We start from the raw sequence: 17,852 nt of genomic DNA on the forward strand, positions 1-17,852 counted from the left end.
TATGGGAAATAAGTCAAAATGCAGAAATAAAATTGTGTACACACCAAAATGACAATGACATGGGGAGAGAACGTGCATAAGGACAAAGGCTTGAAAATACGGAGCGTTCAGCTGGGTTGACAGGACTGGGTGACATTTACCATTTTGTAGATTTCCTGCTTAAGAACATCAGGCCTGCTATTAGAACTCAGACGAGTCTCTGAGCCTCCGCTAGTCTGGGTTTCCTCAGCTGTAGGACTGAGAAAATAAACCCTTGCTCTCAGAGCTGCAGAGAAATGACATATTAACGGCAGCAGAGGCTGGACTGGCAACTGCTCCACGCGAGCAGGAGAGATTGCTCAGCCACTGTGTTCCCAGGGCAGGAATGTGGGCACGGGGGGAGAAACACATTTGCAGAACCCACATGTGCAGCCAGCATCCTCACCATTGACAGGCAGGACCCACCCGAGAGACAGAGGGCGCATCAAGCATTTGAACATGTTTTAAGGGTGGAAGCTAGGTAGTCTGTAGGAAAGGTGGCAAGAGTAAGAAAAGAAATGAAGACAAAATCAGAGAAAGTAAGTTCAGAGAAAACCATAATTCTAAAAAGTACATGCACCCCAGCGTTCACTGCAACACTGTTTCCAACAGCCAAGACATGGAAGCAACCTAAGTGTCCACAGACAGATGAATGGATAAAGAGGAGGTGCTACACTTAGACAATGGAATATTACTCAGCAATTAAAAAGAATGAAATAATACCATAGGTAGCAACATAGATGGACCTAGAGATTATCGTCCTAAGCAAAGTAAGCCAGACAGAGAAAGGCAAATATCAAATGATATAGCTTATATGTGGAATCTTTAAAAAAATTGACACAAATGAACTTAAAAACAGACTCACAGACAGAGAAAACAAGCTTATGGTTACCAAAGGGGAAAGGGGGGATGCATAAATTAGGAGTCTGAGATTAACATATTCACACTACTATATATAAAATAGATAACCAACAAGGACCTACGATACAGCACAGGGAACTCTATTCTGTAATAATCTCTAAGTGAAAAGAATTTTTTGAAAATATATATATATATGTATAACTGAACCACTCTGCTATATACCTGAAACTAACAGAACATTATAAATAAATTGTACAGCAATAAAGACAAATAATTTTTTTAATTAGAAAATGTGGGAAAGGAAGACATTTGAAAGGAGGTGGAGAAGAGGGAAAACAGAGGGAATGCAAAGGAAGATTCAGATTCATCCACACAAGAATGGCCCCCACATCGATCTTTCCAGCACTTCAGCAGATGTATTTAAGGGGAGAGAACTCTGAAGACTCACTGTTGGGATCTCTTGGACGTGATAAAGGTAAAGACACCAAGTTCAAGGCCCTCTAAGCAACAAAGACTCCACATTAGTGCTAATGATGCTGGTCTGGAAAAACGTTCAGGGCACAGCCCCAGAAGATACACTCCTTATACTTGAGCATGCACAAGTATACACGTGTGTGCACACATATACACACATCCACATGTGCACATACACAAAAATGCACACATATCCACAACCATACACACGTGGACAAGTGGACACAGACATACAGGCATGCACACAAAATCCACAAGAATGCAAATCCACATACGTGGATATGCCCGCACACTAACATGAGCACATATACGCCTATATACATTTGCACACGTGCCCCACATATCTAATACACATGTGTACAGAACTACAAATCCACACATACATGTGCACACAAAACACACACGTGCACACGTGCACATCACACGTGTGCACATTTCCTCACAGACAAGTAGCTCCCACACCCATACACCACTCACAGACAAAGCCACCCACGGATCTACACACAATCCAAATATACATAAGCCATCTACTTTTAAATGATATCCAACTTTTACTGTAAATACTAGGCATCGTTACAATACCTATAAATAGAAATGTGTACATTTTTAAATGTACAGTCAGTACTTCATGCCTTATATTTACCATAATAATAGCATCTCATTTATAAACCCATCCCATCCATCCCACCCCAGGAAAACAAGCCTCTGCACTTTCATAAAGCCCAGCGGTCTGGGGGCTCCTAGCTGAAGGCCTCACCCAGAGGGCTCAGAGAAGCCTGGTGGTCCCAGGACAGCAGCAGAGGAAACATCACTGCGGGAGTGAGCCCAGGACATGCAGCTGACAGTGGCTGGGGCAGGGGGGACCCAGCCCGGCTCCCTCCAAGCCTTTAGATCACAGGGTACAGTGCCGCTGCCCCCGGGGCTGGCAGGAGCTGGGCAGGGTGCTCTGCAGCCTCAGCCAAGCTTGGCTGTGGGGCTGCCACGGTGACCCCCACTTCCTAACAACTCAGCCCTTCCAGAGGCACCAAGCCCAGCTCTCCTCTACCTCCACTTAAGGCCTGCAAAGGCTCCCGGGCATCTCCTCCATAGTCCTGTACCACATAACACCAGCAGGTAAACCGAGGCCACAGATGGCAGTTCTTCTGCCTTCACTCCCATAGTGCCCCCGACAACTGTCCTCTCTTTCCCAACAGACTGAGGGAGCTGGCCCACAGAGGCACAGGAGCCAGTGGGGGCCTGAGACCCCTATCCGACTCTCAGGCGAGTCAGGCTGGCCCCACTCCCAGAGCCCTCGGCGTAGAAGACTGTGAGGCTCCATCCCGCGACCCCAGGCACCCCACGCCCCTCTGGGTGAGGCCCTGGGCACTGACCTGCTTCTCATTCTCGTCCTCCAGCCTCAGCCGGTCCTCAATGCAGTTCCGGGCCTGTAGGAAGGCCTTCCTCTGGGCGCGCTCAGCCAGGATCCTCACGAAGACACCATACATGTTCACACCAAGGAAGAGCAGAGCGTTGGCACCCAGCTGGGGGGAGAGAACAATGCAGAGAACTGCACCAGGGGCCTGGCTCGGCAGAGGCTCCTCCACGCCCTGCAGCCACCAGCCCACGAAATGACCACGCGCCAAGCCAGCCTCATGTGGCCACAGCCAGGCCTCATCCCGCACCCTCTGAGGGGTCATCTGTGCTACGAGCTTGTCATGTAATGGAACAGTGGGCAAGGATGCAAGGTGCACCCCCTAAAATTCACATGGAAGTCCTGACCCCCAGTCCCCCAGAGAGGGGCTATACTTGGAGACAGGGTCTTTAAAGAAGTAATCAAGAGAAAGTGAGGCCATTAGGGCAGCCCTAATCCATCACGGGGAGCTTCCCTGGTGGCTCAGTGGTAAAGAATCCACCTTCAATGCAGGAGACACGCACGATCCCTGGGTCAGGAAGGTGCCCTGGAGGAAGGAATGGCAGCCCACTCCAGTATGCTTGTCTGAGAATCCCATGGACAGAGGAGCCTGGGGGCTACAGTCCACGGGGTCACAAAACAGTCAGATACAACTTAGTGACTAAACAATATCCACAGCAATCCAACATGACTGGCGTCCCTATCAGAGGAGATGAGGACACAGACACATACTGAGGGATGGCTGTACGAGGAAGACGGCCGTCAACAAGCCAGAGAGAGGCCTCACGAAAGACCGGTCTCCAGAACTCAGAAGTAGAGTCTGCTGTCTAAGCCGCCCAGTCTGGGCACTTCATCACAACAGCCCAAGGAAACACTATACCCGGAAGTATCAAAGGTGAAGAGAGTGGTTATTCCCATAAAGGCAGCATGGAAAGCTCTGGAGAAAAGCAGCGAAGGCGAGCTGATTAAAAACCAAAAAGAAAGAATGGCATTTGGGTACGAAGCAAACTTTTGTGCATATGAAGATGAAGAAAATGTAGCGTCCAGAGCCTCTGATGGCTCCAGTTCTCACTCCGCGTCAACAGACAAGAAGCCAGAAAGGGACCCAGCCCAGAAGGACCCTTCCAGGGCAGCTTCTGCCCAGCCTGGGAGTTAAGGCAGGAAGTCTGAGGACCGCAGAGTCTGACCACTTCCTGCTTTCACCTGCCTAATCGCAAGTCCAGTCCAGACTGCCCAGGACTGAGCTCGTGGGACTTCATAGGAACCCACAACAGATGATGGTCACACCGCACAGAGTGGCAGGGCTGGGGAAGGATCAGACCCCGTGTCCCCTGCTCAGCCTCCTCAGCTGACCTGTACCTACCTCTCATGGCCACAGGGCCCAGGGCCAGACAGAGGTGCCTCCATGGACCAGCAGAACCCCAGCACATCCCCCTGGAGCCCCCAGGCCACTGAGAGAGAAAGAGCACCCACCCACCTCCCTGTGAGGCTGCAGTGTTTAGAAAACCACTGCACCCACCCACCTCCATCATAGTCACTGTAAAAATGGATGATTTTATGTTTGATTAAACTCCAGCATTTCCTGCAGGTTCTGAGTGTCACCGATCCTCATGGATTAACCTGAACTACTCCCCACCCAGGACTGATGTCACACACGACTACACAGGACAAATAAACACAGATGGGACATCAGTCCACAATCAGAGGACACCTGCCAGAGTCCAGGCAGTGACGGACGGGCAAGGTGGCCCGAACAGGGAGAGTTGAGGGACAAGGACAGGGAGGGCGCAGCTGGTAGTAACATCCATCTAGAGACACGGAAACTGTTCACAGGAGGACACAGGGAGACAGGCCAAGCAACTGGAATCCACAGGACCCCAGCACCCAATGGTCATCTCCCTAAACCCCCAGCAGGGGAGTGAGCCCCGGGCAAACTCAACAGGGACAACCTGTCCATTTACACTTGGCAGAGGATGGACACACGCTTACACCTAACAAGGACTGTGTACAAAATACTCTCCTGCAAATCACCTCCTGGATCCTACCTCTGCCCCCCAAGAGAGAGGGACGGCCATCCTGAGAGAAGTCTAAGACAACAGCCGAAAGTCCAATAAAAATGGTGCCTGCCATTACCTGGAATGTCGCATTGTGACCTGACCATCTCCATGTGACCCTGGACAACACTATATGACCTGAGCAACTTCATGTGAACCTGATCATCTCCCTGTGACCCTGATTATCTCCATGGGACCTGACCATCTCCAAATCAGGTCCGGACATCTCCATGACCTCATCATCTCCCTGTGATCCTGCATGTGACCCTGATCACCCTCACTGTGACCCTGAACACCTGCAAATCTGAGTGCCCCCCTAGCTGGAGCATCATGCTTTAACCAGGTGCAGGACTGGAACACACGTGCTTCTCCGAGGCCAGTGCCAGTCAGTCTCAGGCCTGGTGGCCAGCACTGGTGCACCCAGGGCAGCTGCACTGGGCCCCCGTTCCAGACAGTGTTTTCTGTGTCTAAAGGACCACCTGCTGTATCTGGGACGAGTTCATGCCAGTCTGTTGATGAAGGCACTTTTCTGGTGGCACCAGGAAGACTAGCGTATAGGAAACAACACATTACACATTGGTAGAATCAATACTTGGTCTTCCCAGGTGGCGCCAGTGGTAAAGAATCCGCCTGCCAATGTAGGAGACATAAGAGGCATAGGTTCGATCCCTGGGTCAGGAAGATCCCCTGAAGGGGACAACCTTCAGGGTTGTGCATGGCACAAGTGCATGGCAACCCACTCCAGTATTCTTGCCTGGAGAATCCAATGGACAGAGAAGCCTGGTGGGCTACCGTCCATAGGGTCGCAAAGAGTTGGACACGACTGAAGCGACTTAGCAGGCAGGCGGGCAGAATCAATATTTAAACACATACTAAGTGTATTTAAAACACTCACAGGTACAGTGCTGGACAGGTTTCTAAAAATTTAAACAACAGTGAGTCTTTGCACAAAACACTCATCTCCCAGTAGACCCTTAATCATTCATGGCTTCTGCGTGCCATCCTAGCCTCGATTTAAGGTTCTGAACGTGGAAACGAGATAACACACAGGATGCCTCTTCTGAGATGCTGTCCAGCCCAGCACCCCTGCAGTGAAGCCCTCAGCCGTCACTGCCAGGTAGGGGACAAAAAGTCCAACTGAGGGGCCAGGCACCCAAGGTCAGCTGGGTACAGGGTGCACGAAGCGGCAGGCCACACCTGAGCCTGGAAGACAAGGCTTTTCAGGTGGCCTGTGGCAGAAACAGGGGGAAGTGGAGGTCCCCAGTGAGGTCTGGGCAGAGAGGTGTGGGCCAATGGGCAGAAGGGCTGGCAGAGGCTGGGCAATCTGATCAAGCGAAAAATCAGTAGCAGAGTAGGGGTGAGCTGGGTCACCTTGTCACCCCCTCTACACCCACCTTCCTCACACCTTCCCTTTACTCTGTGGCCACAGTGATCCCCCAGGGACACCAGGGCCCAGCTGGTTGCACCTGTCTGCCCTGCCAACACCATCTGAGCCCCTCACACAAAGAAGAGCCCCATGGCCTGCCCCAGAACTGGAGTCTAGCAGGCAGAGTGGAGCAGAGATAGGGGGTCTCCCCTGCCCGAGGCTCTGCATTCACATTCACAAACCTGCCGATCTTCCCCCAGGAAATCAAAGGAGGAGGCCATCCACATGATGCTAGAGCCCCCAGCAACCTGCCTCCCTGCCCCTACTCAATCCCCACACCCCACGATGGCCAAGGTGACAGGCACAGCAGTGACAAGAGGCCCAGGTCCTGCCCCACAGGGCACAGAGAAGTTTCAAGACTGGCTACCTAATCAGTGACCAGGGAGGAGGGTGACAAGGCAGAGAGAAGCCCAGAGGTCACCTGCTGGCAGGTGTGGCCTGAAGGGGGCGCTGGTTCACACTGGCAGCAGTAGTTGCCAGGCCGGGGAGCCAGGCTGAGGCTTCTGAACTTGGGGAAGGGTCCGCACTGGGGTGGAGGCTGAGTACCACACAGCCTGGAACACGCCTCCTGGGACTGACAGGTCCTTGCCACCCCCACCAGCATCCTCACTCTACAGACACAGGGGCCCTGAGGAAGGGCCGGGCCCCCAGCTGCAGCGGGCAGGGCACACCCAGCAGCCCCACCACCCGGGCTCCCTGTAAGCCCTCACTCCTGGCCTCAGGGCACCTCCCCCGCATATCTGGCCTCAGCATCCAGGACCCCCAGGACCCCCTGCAGGCCACGCACCCCTGGATGCCTGGGCCCTGCCAGGAACCCCATCTGCACCTTTCTCACCCCTGGAAGGCTTGCCCTTAGAGCTCTCTTCTTCTCCAGCTGAAACTCCATGGCCCAGCAGGACACTCTCTTGCCCCTCACACTCTGGAAACGCCAGGCTGGCCCAATCCAGCTCGACACACACTGCTGGAGGAAATGCCTGGGCCTGCCCACCCGGCCATCTCCTAGGAGTGAGTGCACCACCCCACAACGGCAACCCAGAGAGCTTCTCCATCCCAATCCTCACCTGTCCCCCCTCCCCCGGGGCCCTCTCTCTGCCGGGCCCAGCCACTCCACGCCCATGCCCCCAGGGTCCCCTCTACCCTCCAGCTGGGACCTACTGCTCTCAAACTCAGGATAACGTCTTTCTCCTGAAAATGAGACTCCTCTTCTTCTCCTGGGCCTGCCCAGTTTTCTCCCCTTTCAGCAAAACTCTTGGAAAGGCCCCGTGGAGTTCCAGCCTCCGTCCCTTCTGCAGCTGTCCTGGGTGGTCTGTGACCAGGTCAGGACCACCTTCACATCCCGAACCCAGGCTCAGGTCCCAGTGTCCAGCCCACCCTGCTCAGGCCGTGAGCTCCCCTCCACGGGCGCCCTCCCCAGCATCCTCTGGTCCAAGCTTCACATCTGGACCCCTCTCTACCCCAAACTCCACCCCTTGTGGTATCTCAGCCTCACTCCACTTGGGAGCCCATCCCTGCACCAAAGACCCCGAAACCGACACCTTCAGCTTGGCCTAGCCAGCCGTCCCCCTCCCCTATCCATGCGTGTCTCCTCCTGGGTGTCTGTTCAAGCCTGCTTGGGACAGGCCCTGGTGACACCCAGCACTCACCCCAGCAGCCTCTTCCACCTCAGTTGATCCAGGCCCCTGGAAACCTCTCAGGCCACAGCCCTTTTCCACCACCAGCAAATCCCACCGGCTCTACCTCCAACACAGGGGCCCCTGACTGCTCTCCCTGCCATCCGTCGCTTGGTTGCCAAGCTGCCTCCTAACCCAAGCCTGTGCCCTTCCTGGCCCTTGAGGCTCCTGGACAGTCCTCTGCTCTAAATCCCTAGTCCTGAGTCTCCCTGGGCCCAAAACTCTCTGTGGCTCATACCCTACAGCCTGTCCTCTTCATGTACCCCTGGCCTGGCCCACTTTGCTTGGGGCCTCTGTCTTGCATTCCTGGACAGGAACCTCCTTCCCACACAGTGCCTGATGCACTCCTGACCTGCAGGGGCTCCACTCAAATGTCACCTTACGAAAACCACTTACCTGACCCCTGGCTAAAAGTGCACACACTTCCACCTTGGCTTCTGGATTCTCCTGCTGACCGTTTCCACTTCTTTCCCTCTGTTGCTTTCAGCAGTTACTATCTTCCAATACATTATATTATTAACTCATTTGTCACCCCCCCTGCCTGCTGCCGCCTCTCGAGGGGCCTCAGTCTGTCAGGTCCACGACAGATCCGGGAACGTCTCATAATATAGCAGGTGCTCTGGTGTTTGTTGAATGAGTAACTGAGGGCATGTGGGTGGGGAGGTGGCCTGGCCCTGGCACAGCCCTGGAAAGGGGCAAAGGGAGGTGCAGGGAGACACCTGCACTGCCAGGGGCACTGCCCAACCTCTCTCCAGGTTGCCTCAGACGAGACCTGATAAGACTGCAGCCCAACTCTCGCATCTGTCATCAGACGGGCAGCGGGGAGGGATCCCAGCATTTCCACGACCAACAGAGGCACGGCATCAGTGTGTCCCAGTGTCTGGAGTGACGTGGCTTCTGGGGCATGCTGAGCTGGTGGGAGCCAGGCATGGTGGGGCGGGGTGGGGTGGGGGGACACAGTTCACAGAAGTGTGCACACATGGGCTGGGTCACACACCGCCTCTAGCCACACAGAGGCTCTCACCTCACTGCTCATTTCTGACCCTTGAACAAACTGGACTTCAGGAATGGATCTGCACAGGGTCCTCCAGGGACATGGTGAGGGCCCAGGAACCACTTGTGATTCCTACAGATAAAGACCTGCTTTACAATAAAGTAGCAGAGATATTTCCAAATCCGTAGGCTACACCAGTGACTCCCCAAATGTGCTCACTGAGCTTTTCATCCATAGAGCAGGACGAGTATGTTTGGAAAAGCAGCCATCTTGCAAAACAAGTTCAAAGAGCACATATTTCAGATCCCTTTGGCCACGGATGATTCAGAAGGCAACACACTCCTTTAACATGACAGCATTTCTCACATAAGGAAACCAGGCAAAGGCACCAAGAAAAACACACTCTTTCAGAGAAGGTCATCACTCAGCACACCACTCCAGCACGAGGCTCTCAGTGAGCACCCTCCACCCTGACCACCAATGCTCACAACCCAGTTCTCCCAGCAGCAGTGGACAGGGAGTCCCAGAGCAGACACCTCACTTAGATGCTCAGCTGCCAGTGCAGACGCGGGAGGCACCCAGGCTGCAGTCTCCCAGAAGCTCGTTGGGCAGCTGCTGAGAAGGGCGGTAGGGGGACGTTGCATGGGATGACAGGTCACACAGGAAGGCTGACCACGGGGCCAGGATCCCAGGCCTGGCCCGGGTTGGAGCAGCCAGGCCCTTCTGTAGCTGGCCATCCTCCTTGTCCAGTGTGTGGCATCTGATGTCCAGCCTGGGCACGTGGTGCCTTGGGCCCCAGACGAGCTGCTGCATGAGCAGTAAGGCCCATCCACCCAGTGGAGGAAGCTGTGCTCCCGAAGGTCAGGGTCTACTTCAGCACAGGGAAAGCTGAGCTCTGTAGAGCTACTCTGTACTTCAGAGTCATAACACAAAGCTGCCCTCAGATTGGGAATTTGGCGCTGAGGAGGACTTCCCCTCTGAGAGCATGGATGGCAAGAGGGGGCACCCAGCTGTCCAGAGCCCCTGAGGCATCATGGGTGGGAGTTCCATCCCCAGGGTCCCTAACTGGCATCCTATCCCCTTGCACCCAGGTTACTCATCGGGGCAGGCGACCTGTTCCCCTACACTCTAGTGCCTCAGTGGGCATCCTGGATCCCTCACTTGGACATCTCACCTGGGCACCCCCTCACCTGGGCACCCCCTCACCGGGTCACCCCTCAGGAGAATAGCAGGACACCCTGGTCTGGGCCTGTAGCAGCCCCACTGCCCACAGGATCACTATGGACCATGACCCCTGGCCTGCCCCCTCTTAGCTACACTGCCCATTTCAGCAAGTGTCCCTGACTCCAGACCTACACACACAATGGCCCTGCTCTCCATCCCTGTGCACGGACTGTGGGCCCTCAGACCACACACCCTACACCAAGCCTGGCACAAGGTGGGTGCTCGATTCTGGAAGAACAGTGGGTGGCCTCAAACCCAGGGACCCAGACTCTGTAGGTCTGGGTTGGGACTTGGGCCTCTGGATGCTATCAATACATGCACACGCACACATGAACACACTCACATTCCTGTACGGGAGGACGCATGCACAGGTGTACACACAGGCAACTACATGCCCACACAGATCCACACACATTACACATGTGCACTCACTTGTGCCCACATTCATGCACACATGTACACACTCAAGCCCCACCCCCAGAGCTGCGTCCATGCCCTGCACAGCCCCACCCAGAGACCCAGGAGTCAAGAAGCTCTCCCTCAGCTGGAGGCAAAGTGAACACCAGCAGCTCGGGTATCAAAGCAGATCCCGCCACCCTCCAATCCAGGAAGGCAGGGTCGGGAGATGCAGGGGAAAAAGCAGGGCCTAGGGAGGACGAGGACAGGAGGGACACAGACGCAGCAGTGAGGGGCAGCCTGCACTGGGGCAGTGAGGGCAGTGAGTGTCATTCTCACGCCACGCCCCACACACGGATGTGTGCACAAGGAAGCCCAACCTGCCCTGCCGAGACTCACAGAGCAGACAGCGGGGAGAGGGGCCCAGACAGTTGGGGATCCTGGTCCTTGTCACCCCATGGCTCTCAGGCCTACATGCATGGCCTCCCTCACCAAGCCTCCCCATCTGGATGCAGCCTGGGGCCCGGTCTCACTCCAAGGTCTGGCCTCTGAGGTCGAGGGGCTGGAGGGCCCCAGACCCCATTTTCCTTGGGGAAAACACATCTACCCAGGAAATGGGAAATAATCAGTGCAGTGTGTGAGCGTGTGCCTGTATGTGAGTCTGCATGTGGGTGCATGCATTCCTGTGTGAGTGTGCAAGGGTGTGTGTCTGTGTGTGTGTGTGAGTGCTCGTGTATGAGTGCATGACAGGAGATGGCTTCCACCTCACTGAGTGCCAGCCCCACGCTGTGGGGATGGCACAGTCCCCGGGGGCCACCTGTACCTGCACAACCACAGGCATGACCTCGGAGGAAAGGGATGCACAGGGTAAGGGCCCCGCCCTCAGCTACACAGCTTGGAGTGGAGCCCCTGGGTGCAGGGAGTTCCCACCCCACCCACTCTGTAAGCCCACCCGCCACCATCTGAGTCAGGAAATGGCCCAAGGACATTTCTGGGCTTCAAGTTTGCAACACAGAGCAGCTGGCCCATCAACCTGGCCCTCTGGACATCACAGACGTGAGGAGAGAAGGGCAGCAACCCAGAACCACTGGGAGGGAGCTCATGGAAAGGGCAGTGGGTGGGGATGTTTCCCACAGGACCTGCTTAAGGAAGGCCTGAAAACATTCTGTGTGGCCCAAACACCAGGGCTTCCCCCACACCTGCCCTTTCCTCCACACCCGCCTCGCTGGCCCCATGGTGACCAGCTCGTTCCCTCAGCCAGCTGCCTGCAGCCCCAGAACCCAGCAGCCTCTTGGCCTCATCTGTCCAGGACCTTGGAGTATTCTGTCCCCAGGAGGGAGGCCTGAGCCCTCCCTCTGCCTTGTCCCCTTTATTCTTCTCCAAAGGTCACACACACTCCCCCCAGCACAGACTGCAGTTCCAGTGGTTGATCAGGGTCCCCAAAGACCAACTTCCTGGAGGGCAGGCAGTCCTGTCCCCTGGCTCACACCCAAGTGTGGACCCAGAACCATCTAGAGAAGGTGCCACAGCCTGAGAAGCTGCAGAGGCTTCACAGCTGTGTCTGCTCCAGTGGTCCCCAGCCCTTCCACTGAGTCCACCCAGGGGGCCAGACTCTAGCACATGAACAGTCTGGGGATCCATGGCAGCAGAGGAAAGCCTGGGACCCCCAGGACTGCCCGGAGGGGGAGCAGGTGGGAACCCTCTCTCTGATGCAGGATGGTCTCCCCACCCGGGCCCTACCTCCCTAGTTCCTGCTGCCCTGGTGTCGGCAACTCTAGGTACTTCTTACTGTGGGAGCTGGCTGCCGAGCGAGAGGATGACACAGCTGTGACGGAAACAGACCAGGTTTAGGGAGGGAACTGCCCATCAGACAAGAGGGCTGGGAGCCCAGGTTCCAAGGACTCAGGAGTTTCCGATTGGATGCCCACGGACATGAACCTGCAGGCCTAAAAGAGACACTGGAAACTGCCTAGGCTGAAAGATGCAGGGGATGGGAAGCCAGTGCTGTGCCCTGCCCAGCAGCCGGAGGCCTGGGGGAGGAGTGTCCAGCCCAGGACAAGCCTGTGCCAGGGGAGCCGCCTCCTCCCTCCCTACTCGGCTCAGCCAAGGCAGGTGAACAAACAGGTGACAGAATCCAGTCAGGGTAGGGGTCGGGGGAGAGGGAGGTATTGGTGGCGATGGTCAGAAGGCTGGTTAGGGGAGCGGGAAGAGGGGCCCCACCTGGGAAAGAGTCCAGCCAGAGGAGAAGGGGCAATGCTCGGCTGAGGGGCCAGCTGTGCGGCAGGGCTGCACAGGCGGTCAGGAGAGGGTCCAGTGCAGGGAGTGCAAAGAGTCTACAGGGGACCAGAGGGAAAGAGGGATTCCCTGGTGGCTCAGTGGTAAAGAATCCACCCGCCAATGCAGGAGACATGAGTTCGATCCTTGGATTGCGAAGATCCCCTGGAGAAGAAAATGGCAACCCACTCCAGTATTCTTGCCTGGAAAATCCCATGGACAGAGGAGCCTGGTGGGCTACAGTCCATGGGGTCGCAAAGAGTTACACACAACTTAGTAACTAAACAAAGAGGGGAAGAGGGCCAGCCAGTGGGGCAGAGGAGAACTGGGGTGGGGGGCTCCTGAGGAGGGGCTAGGCTGAGGGAGGGACACAGGTCCTGACAGATGCCCCAGAGGCCTGCCTTGAAGGAGGAGTAGGAGACACAGGGGCAAGAGGCATGGGTTGCCAAAGCCCGTGTGGCAACCAGCACCGCCAGCACATGTGGAGGTTCTGAGAGCAGTCATGTGGCTCCACCTGCCAGCACTCCGAGCTCCTCAAGGGCTCAGGCCACACTACAAGGTGAGGGGTGGAGAGGGTGGGCTGGGGATGGAAATCTGGCCAGCTCCCACTTCCCCAGGACAGCCATGATTTCTGTTACCATTCCTGGTTCAGGCAGTAAACATATTTCCTTTCCTTTCCTGCAAATTGCACCCTGCAGTGGACCCTCACTGTCCCCCTTCTGAAAAACACAGCAGCCCTGCCCCACCTGGCTGAGAAGTGCGTCTCTGGGAGCTGTGAGCAGAGGGGCAGCACAAGGAGGAAGCTGGGGCTCTGCCTCCTGCACCTGCCACAGCCAAGGCACCTGGGGCGCAGGGCAGGCACCATGAGCCAGCCACCCTTCTCCAGAGACACCCATCCTCCCCCACCATGGCAATGACCTTCGGCAGTGACCTTCACAGGCACTCCCTTGACTCTACTTCCCCGCCGTGTACCTGAGCACAGCCACCTCCAGTATGTAAGTCAGCAAGGGACAAATCTGGCGTTGCCAGCTTCCCTCCTTCCCCCACCTCAAAAGCCCAGGACTCTGCAGCCTGCCCACCACTGCTGACTCTGAACAGGCCTCTGGTGTTCTTGCATGGGATGCCTTCAGTTCTGACATGTCACCCAGTTAAATAAAAGTAACTGAGGTACAACCACTGGGCCTTGAAAGCAAGGGACACAGAAGGGACTCTGTTCGGTCTATATTTATGGGGCCCAGCCTTGGTCCTGGGCCAGAGGGGAGTAAGGCCATTTCCCTTAAACTCTTTCTGCCCCAGTGGGAAGCAGTAGCAGGCACACCTTCCTGGGAAAGGGAGGAGCACGAGCCCCCCAAATTTCAGCAGTCTGGCTTTCTGCGTGTTCTCCTCTGCCTCCCAGCATCTGGGCTAGCCTGAGCCCTACAGAGCCCCAAAGCACACCAGGGCAGCCCAGGACTGCTGCAGGAAACCCCTGGAACCCCTCTATGGAGGGCCAGAGGAGCCCACACTTTAACCCAGGTCTCAGGCCCCAGCACAGGCTTTCTCCAGCAAGCATATGACACGCTGCATATCTGCAGCAAAGACGGCACCCCGGCAAAGACTGGCTCATCCATCCAGCCCTTCTGCCTCCTTTCGGCCTCTGCCCTGTGTCCTGCAGGCCTCCTGCCTGTGCTGGGTTCTGTCCTGTGGGAGTGGCACTGCCAGCAGGTGAGTGCACTGCAGGAGGGCAGGGAGGCGTAAGCATGACTAGCAACCAACAAGCTTCGCAAATGTGGGTGCCATCTTCTCCACCAGTCTCAAGCACCAAGTTGCAGAGCTCACTAAGGACAGATTTCACAGACTCCCAGAATTTTCTCATGGGAAGGGAGAATCCCTGGGACACCAGGCGGTCCGATCATCGCATGTTTCTCCGCATCCATCTCCATCTGTCCGTCAATATCACCACCACCTGTACAGACTGGTGGACTTGAATACCAACATTCTAAAGAAGCCGCAGCAATTCAGAAGTGGCACAAGATTCTGAATATGTGTTTTTCCAATGTGAACTTTTTTCACTTTCACCACAGCCCTGAAGGTGAGCTGTGATGCCCTGTAAGACAGGATAGGAAACTGAGGCTCGGTGAAGGATGGGTCTGCTTAGCCCATGAAGTCACAGCCATTAGCCAACTGAAACCCAGGTGTCTGCTCCCTAAGAATTCACCTAAGTCCAGGATGGGCTCCCTTCCTCCCTAAAATACAGTAGCTCATCTTATCCTGGGGGATGGGTAGAGTTCTGAATGCCTGGGGCACCTTTACAGATTCTCCCTGCCTCCCCCTCCACCCCTTAATCTTTTAATTCTCTAAAAGGAATGTCTACAGGCTACCTAGAACATTGGTGATTATAAAAGGAGACAACAGTACAGCCTTTCATTGAAGCGGTTGCCTGAACCCCTGGGGGCACCAGAACTCAGCCGGGGCCTGTCCAGGTAGCTTAGGGCCCCTCTCACCTGAAGCTGACCTGGCCACTGAGCCACCCGCCCCCCCCCCTCCCCCGTCAGGATAGAGAGGTGGTCCTTGCTGGGAGGAGGAGGGGAGCAAACACAACACATAGTAGGGTTGTGGGGGGAAAGATACAGGAGTGCCCCCTGAGAAGGTCAAACAAGCCCCACTCAAAGCCTAAGATGCAAGGCGGGAGGCCAGCTGGAGAATGGAGCCCTCCCCTCTCCACTCCTTCCTTCCCCTCCCTGGGGGCAGTCAGCCCCCTGGCCCTCTTCCCTGTTTTTCTGCCTTTATCTCAGCCTCCTCTCAGTCTCTGGCCTTCTCCCCTATTTCTCCTCTGTTCCCCCACCCCACCAGCCCCTCTCAGCCCACTCCCTTCCACATACTCCCTCCTCCTCCCCCCACCTCCCCAGCCCCTGCCACACACTGGCCTCTCTGGGCCCTGAAATGTGTGTCACTCCTGGGTGTCCCATGGCCCCTCTGACCCTGTGCATTCCGGGCATCACCGTCTGGGGGCACCTCCTTTGGTCCCTGTGTAGAGGGGCCTTGGTGGGGCCCTGGAACCAGCTATCTGACTCTCATCACTTCCCCCACCCCCAGCTGTTCTTCCCAAAGCCAGCTCTGTCCAGCTGCCCTTCCTCACCCCTGTCTCCTCACATCCCCCTTTTTCTCTTTAGATGGGCTCCCCCAATCCATCAGATTCCCACCAAGCTCCCGCCAAAATAAAGCCAGAGGGAGAAACAAAACCCTCCCTTTGGGCCCTTCAAGACTAGGTGGGATGGGCTGGGCTGCACGGAAAAGCACCAGGCTGAAAGACACCTGCCTAAGACCTCTGGGGTCCTTGGGCTGGGGAGGAGCCCCTAGGAAGCAGTCAATATGGGGTCCTCACCACGATCTTGCCTGTGGGGAAAAAGAGTGACAAAGTTCAGGCGCTGAGAGCCTGGATCCCGGCTGAGGCAGAGCAGGTCGAGAGGGACCAGAGAGAGCCCTGTGCGACCTTGGCAAACCCTGTCCTTGAGGACCCCAAACGGATCCACAAATGGGAGCCAGGGTGGCTGGAGGGGGCTAAAGTCCTTACCCGCTTCCCACATCCCCTATGACGGCAGGGTTGGGAGGGGGACTCTGCGAGCCTAGCACGCGCTCCGCGCTCCAGGCGCAAGCGAGAGGAGCCCCGGGCTGAGCGCACAGCCCGCAGCAATCCTGCTTGCCAGGCCGGCTCCTCATACCTATTTTTTGTCCATCTGTGGGGATGGCTGCAACCAGACAGCGTCGGACCAGAGCTCTGGCCTCAGCGGCCGCTCACCAGCTGTGTGACCTTGGGCCAATCCTTGCCCTCTCCACGCCCGCTAGTTTCGGGTCTCCACACTCCACATCCAGGAGCGCTTGTGGACTGTAACTCGGGGAAGAGTCCGGCCCCAGGGTGCCAGCCCTCAATGTGTCCCCAATTCCCTGAGTGACCTTGAACGTCCCCCTTCCAATTCGGGGCCTCAGTCTCTCCACCTGCCCAGTAGGTAGATTCGCACCCTTCTCCCCGCGTTCCCAGTCCCTCCCGAGAGCAGGTGTGTCCCAGACCGGATCGAGGGCGCGCGGAGACACTTACCGTTCTCCAGAGACGTGGGCGCTTGGCGGGGACCAACGTAGCTGTGACCAGCAAGTGCGAGGCGGCCACCACGAGCCCGAAGCCGATGGCCAGCAGGCTGCGCACGGGCAGCAGGGCATAGGACACGAAGGTGACCAAAAGGAGCTGCCAGACTCCCTGATCGGCTGTCGCCGGCACCGCTGCCGCCCCGGCGTGGGCACCGGCGGGGCCGCCGAGCGCGAAGGGACAGCACAGCAGAGCGAAGGTGAGGCTGAAGAGCAAGGCGAGCTGGCCGACCTGCTGCAGCTGGGGCACCTGCAGCGAGCGGACGTTGGTGACCACGAGCAGCGCCAGGAAGAGCACGCAGTGCACGGGGTGCGAGCCCTTGGCCAGGCCGGGCGCGGGCCCCGGCGCGCCCAGCAGCTCGGCCAGGGCCAGCGCGCCCGCCAGCAGGCTGAGCACGGCCAGCGCCTTCAGCGTCGCCGCCTGCTCCAGCCGCAGCGTGTAGCCGCGGAACAGCGCCTCCAGCTCGGGGCACGCGAACTCCTCATCGCACGCCCGCAGCCCGCGCCGGCCGCCCGGCCCCGCCGCCCGCTCGGCGCCCCCAGACTCGCCGGCGCCGCCTCCGCCTCCGCCGCCGCCTCGGCCGCGCGGCGCCCCCGCCATCCCAGCGCCATGCAGCGGGCGCGCCCCTCGCCGGCCGGGGCGCCGGGCGGGCGGGCGGGCGGCGAGGCGCCGGGGCGCGGCGGGCCGAGTTGGGGCGCCGGCTGCCCCGCGCGCGCGCCCCGAGCGCGTCCCCTCCCGCCCGCCGCGCCTGCGCACTGGCGCCGCCCGCGCCCCGGCCGCGGTCCTCCCGCGACCGCGCTGCGACAGCCGAGCTCGGAGCCGCGGGCCTGGGCGCGCGAGGCCCACGCGCGTGCGCGAGGCCCGCACCCCAACTCCACAATCTGTACACCCCGCCGCCCGAGGAGTCGCTTGACCTTGGGCGCCCAGCCTACCCCTCCCGGCCTCAGTTTC

At 57.3% G+C, this 17,852-nt stretch overlaps 1 protein-coding gene across 1 annotated transcript in view; it reads right to left on the minus strand.

Annotated features, from left to right (window-relative positions):
- ADCY1 (adenylate cyclase 1) overlaps window positions 1–17,501 on the minus strand; it is a 106,450-nt gene extending 88,949 nt beyond the window's left edge. Inside the window, exons 1-2 of the mRNA XM_069586836.1 lie at window positions 16,857–17,501; window positions 2,724–2,873 (exon numbers count right to left, since the gene is read on the minus strand). Coding sequence (XP_069442937.1) covers window positions 2,724–2,873; window positions 16,857–17,501 — 795 coding nt within the window. The remainder of the gene's footprint in view (window positions 1–2,723; window positions 2,874–16,856) is intronic.
- Between the last annotated feature and the right edge of the window lie 351 nt (window positions 17,502–17,852).

The sequence above is a fragment of the Ovis canadensis genome, chromosome 4 (assembly GCF_042477335.2).
Source record: "Ovis canadensis isolate MfBH-ARS-UI-01 breed Bighorn chromosome 4, ARS-UI_OviCan_v2, whole genome shotgun sequence".
In the NCBI taxonomy this organism is placed as follows: domain Eukaryota; kingdom Metazoa; phylum Chordata; class Mammalia; order Artiodactyla; family Bovidae; genus Ovis; species Ovis canadensis.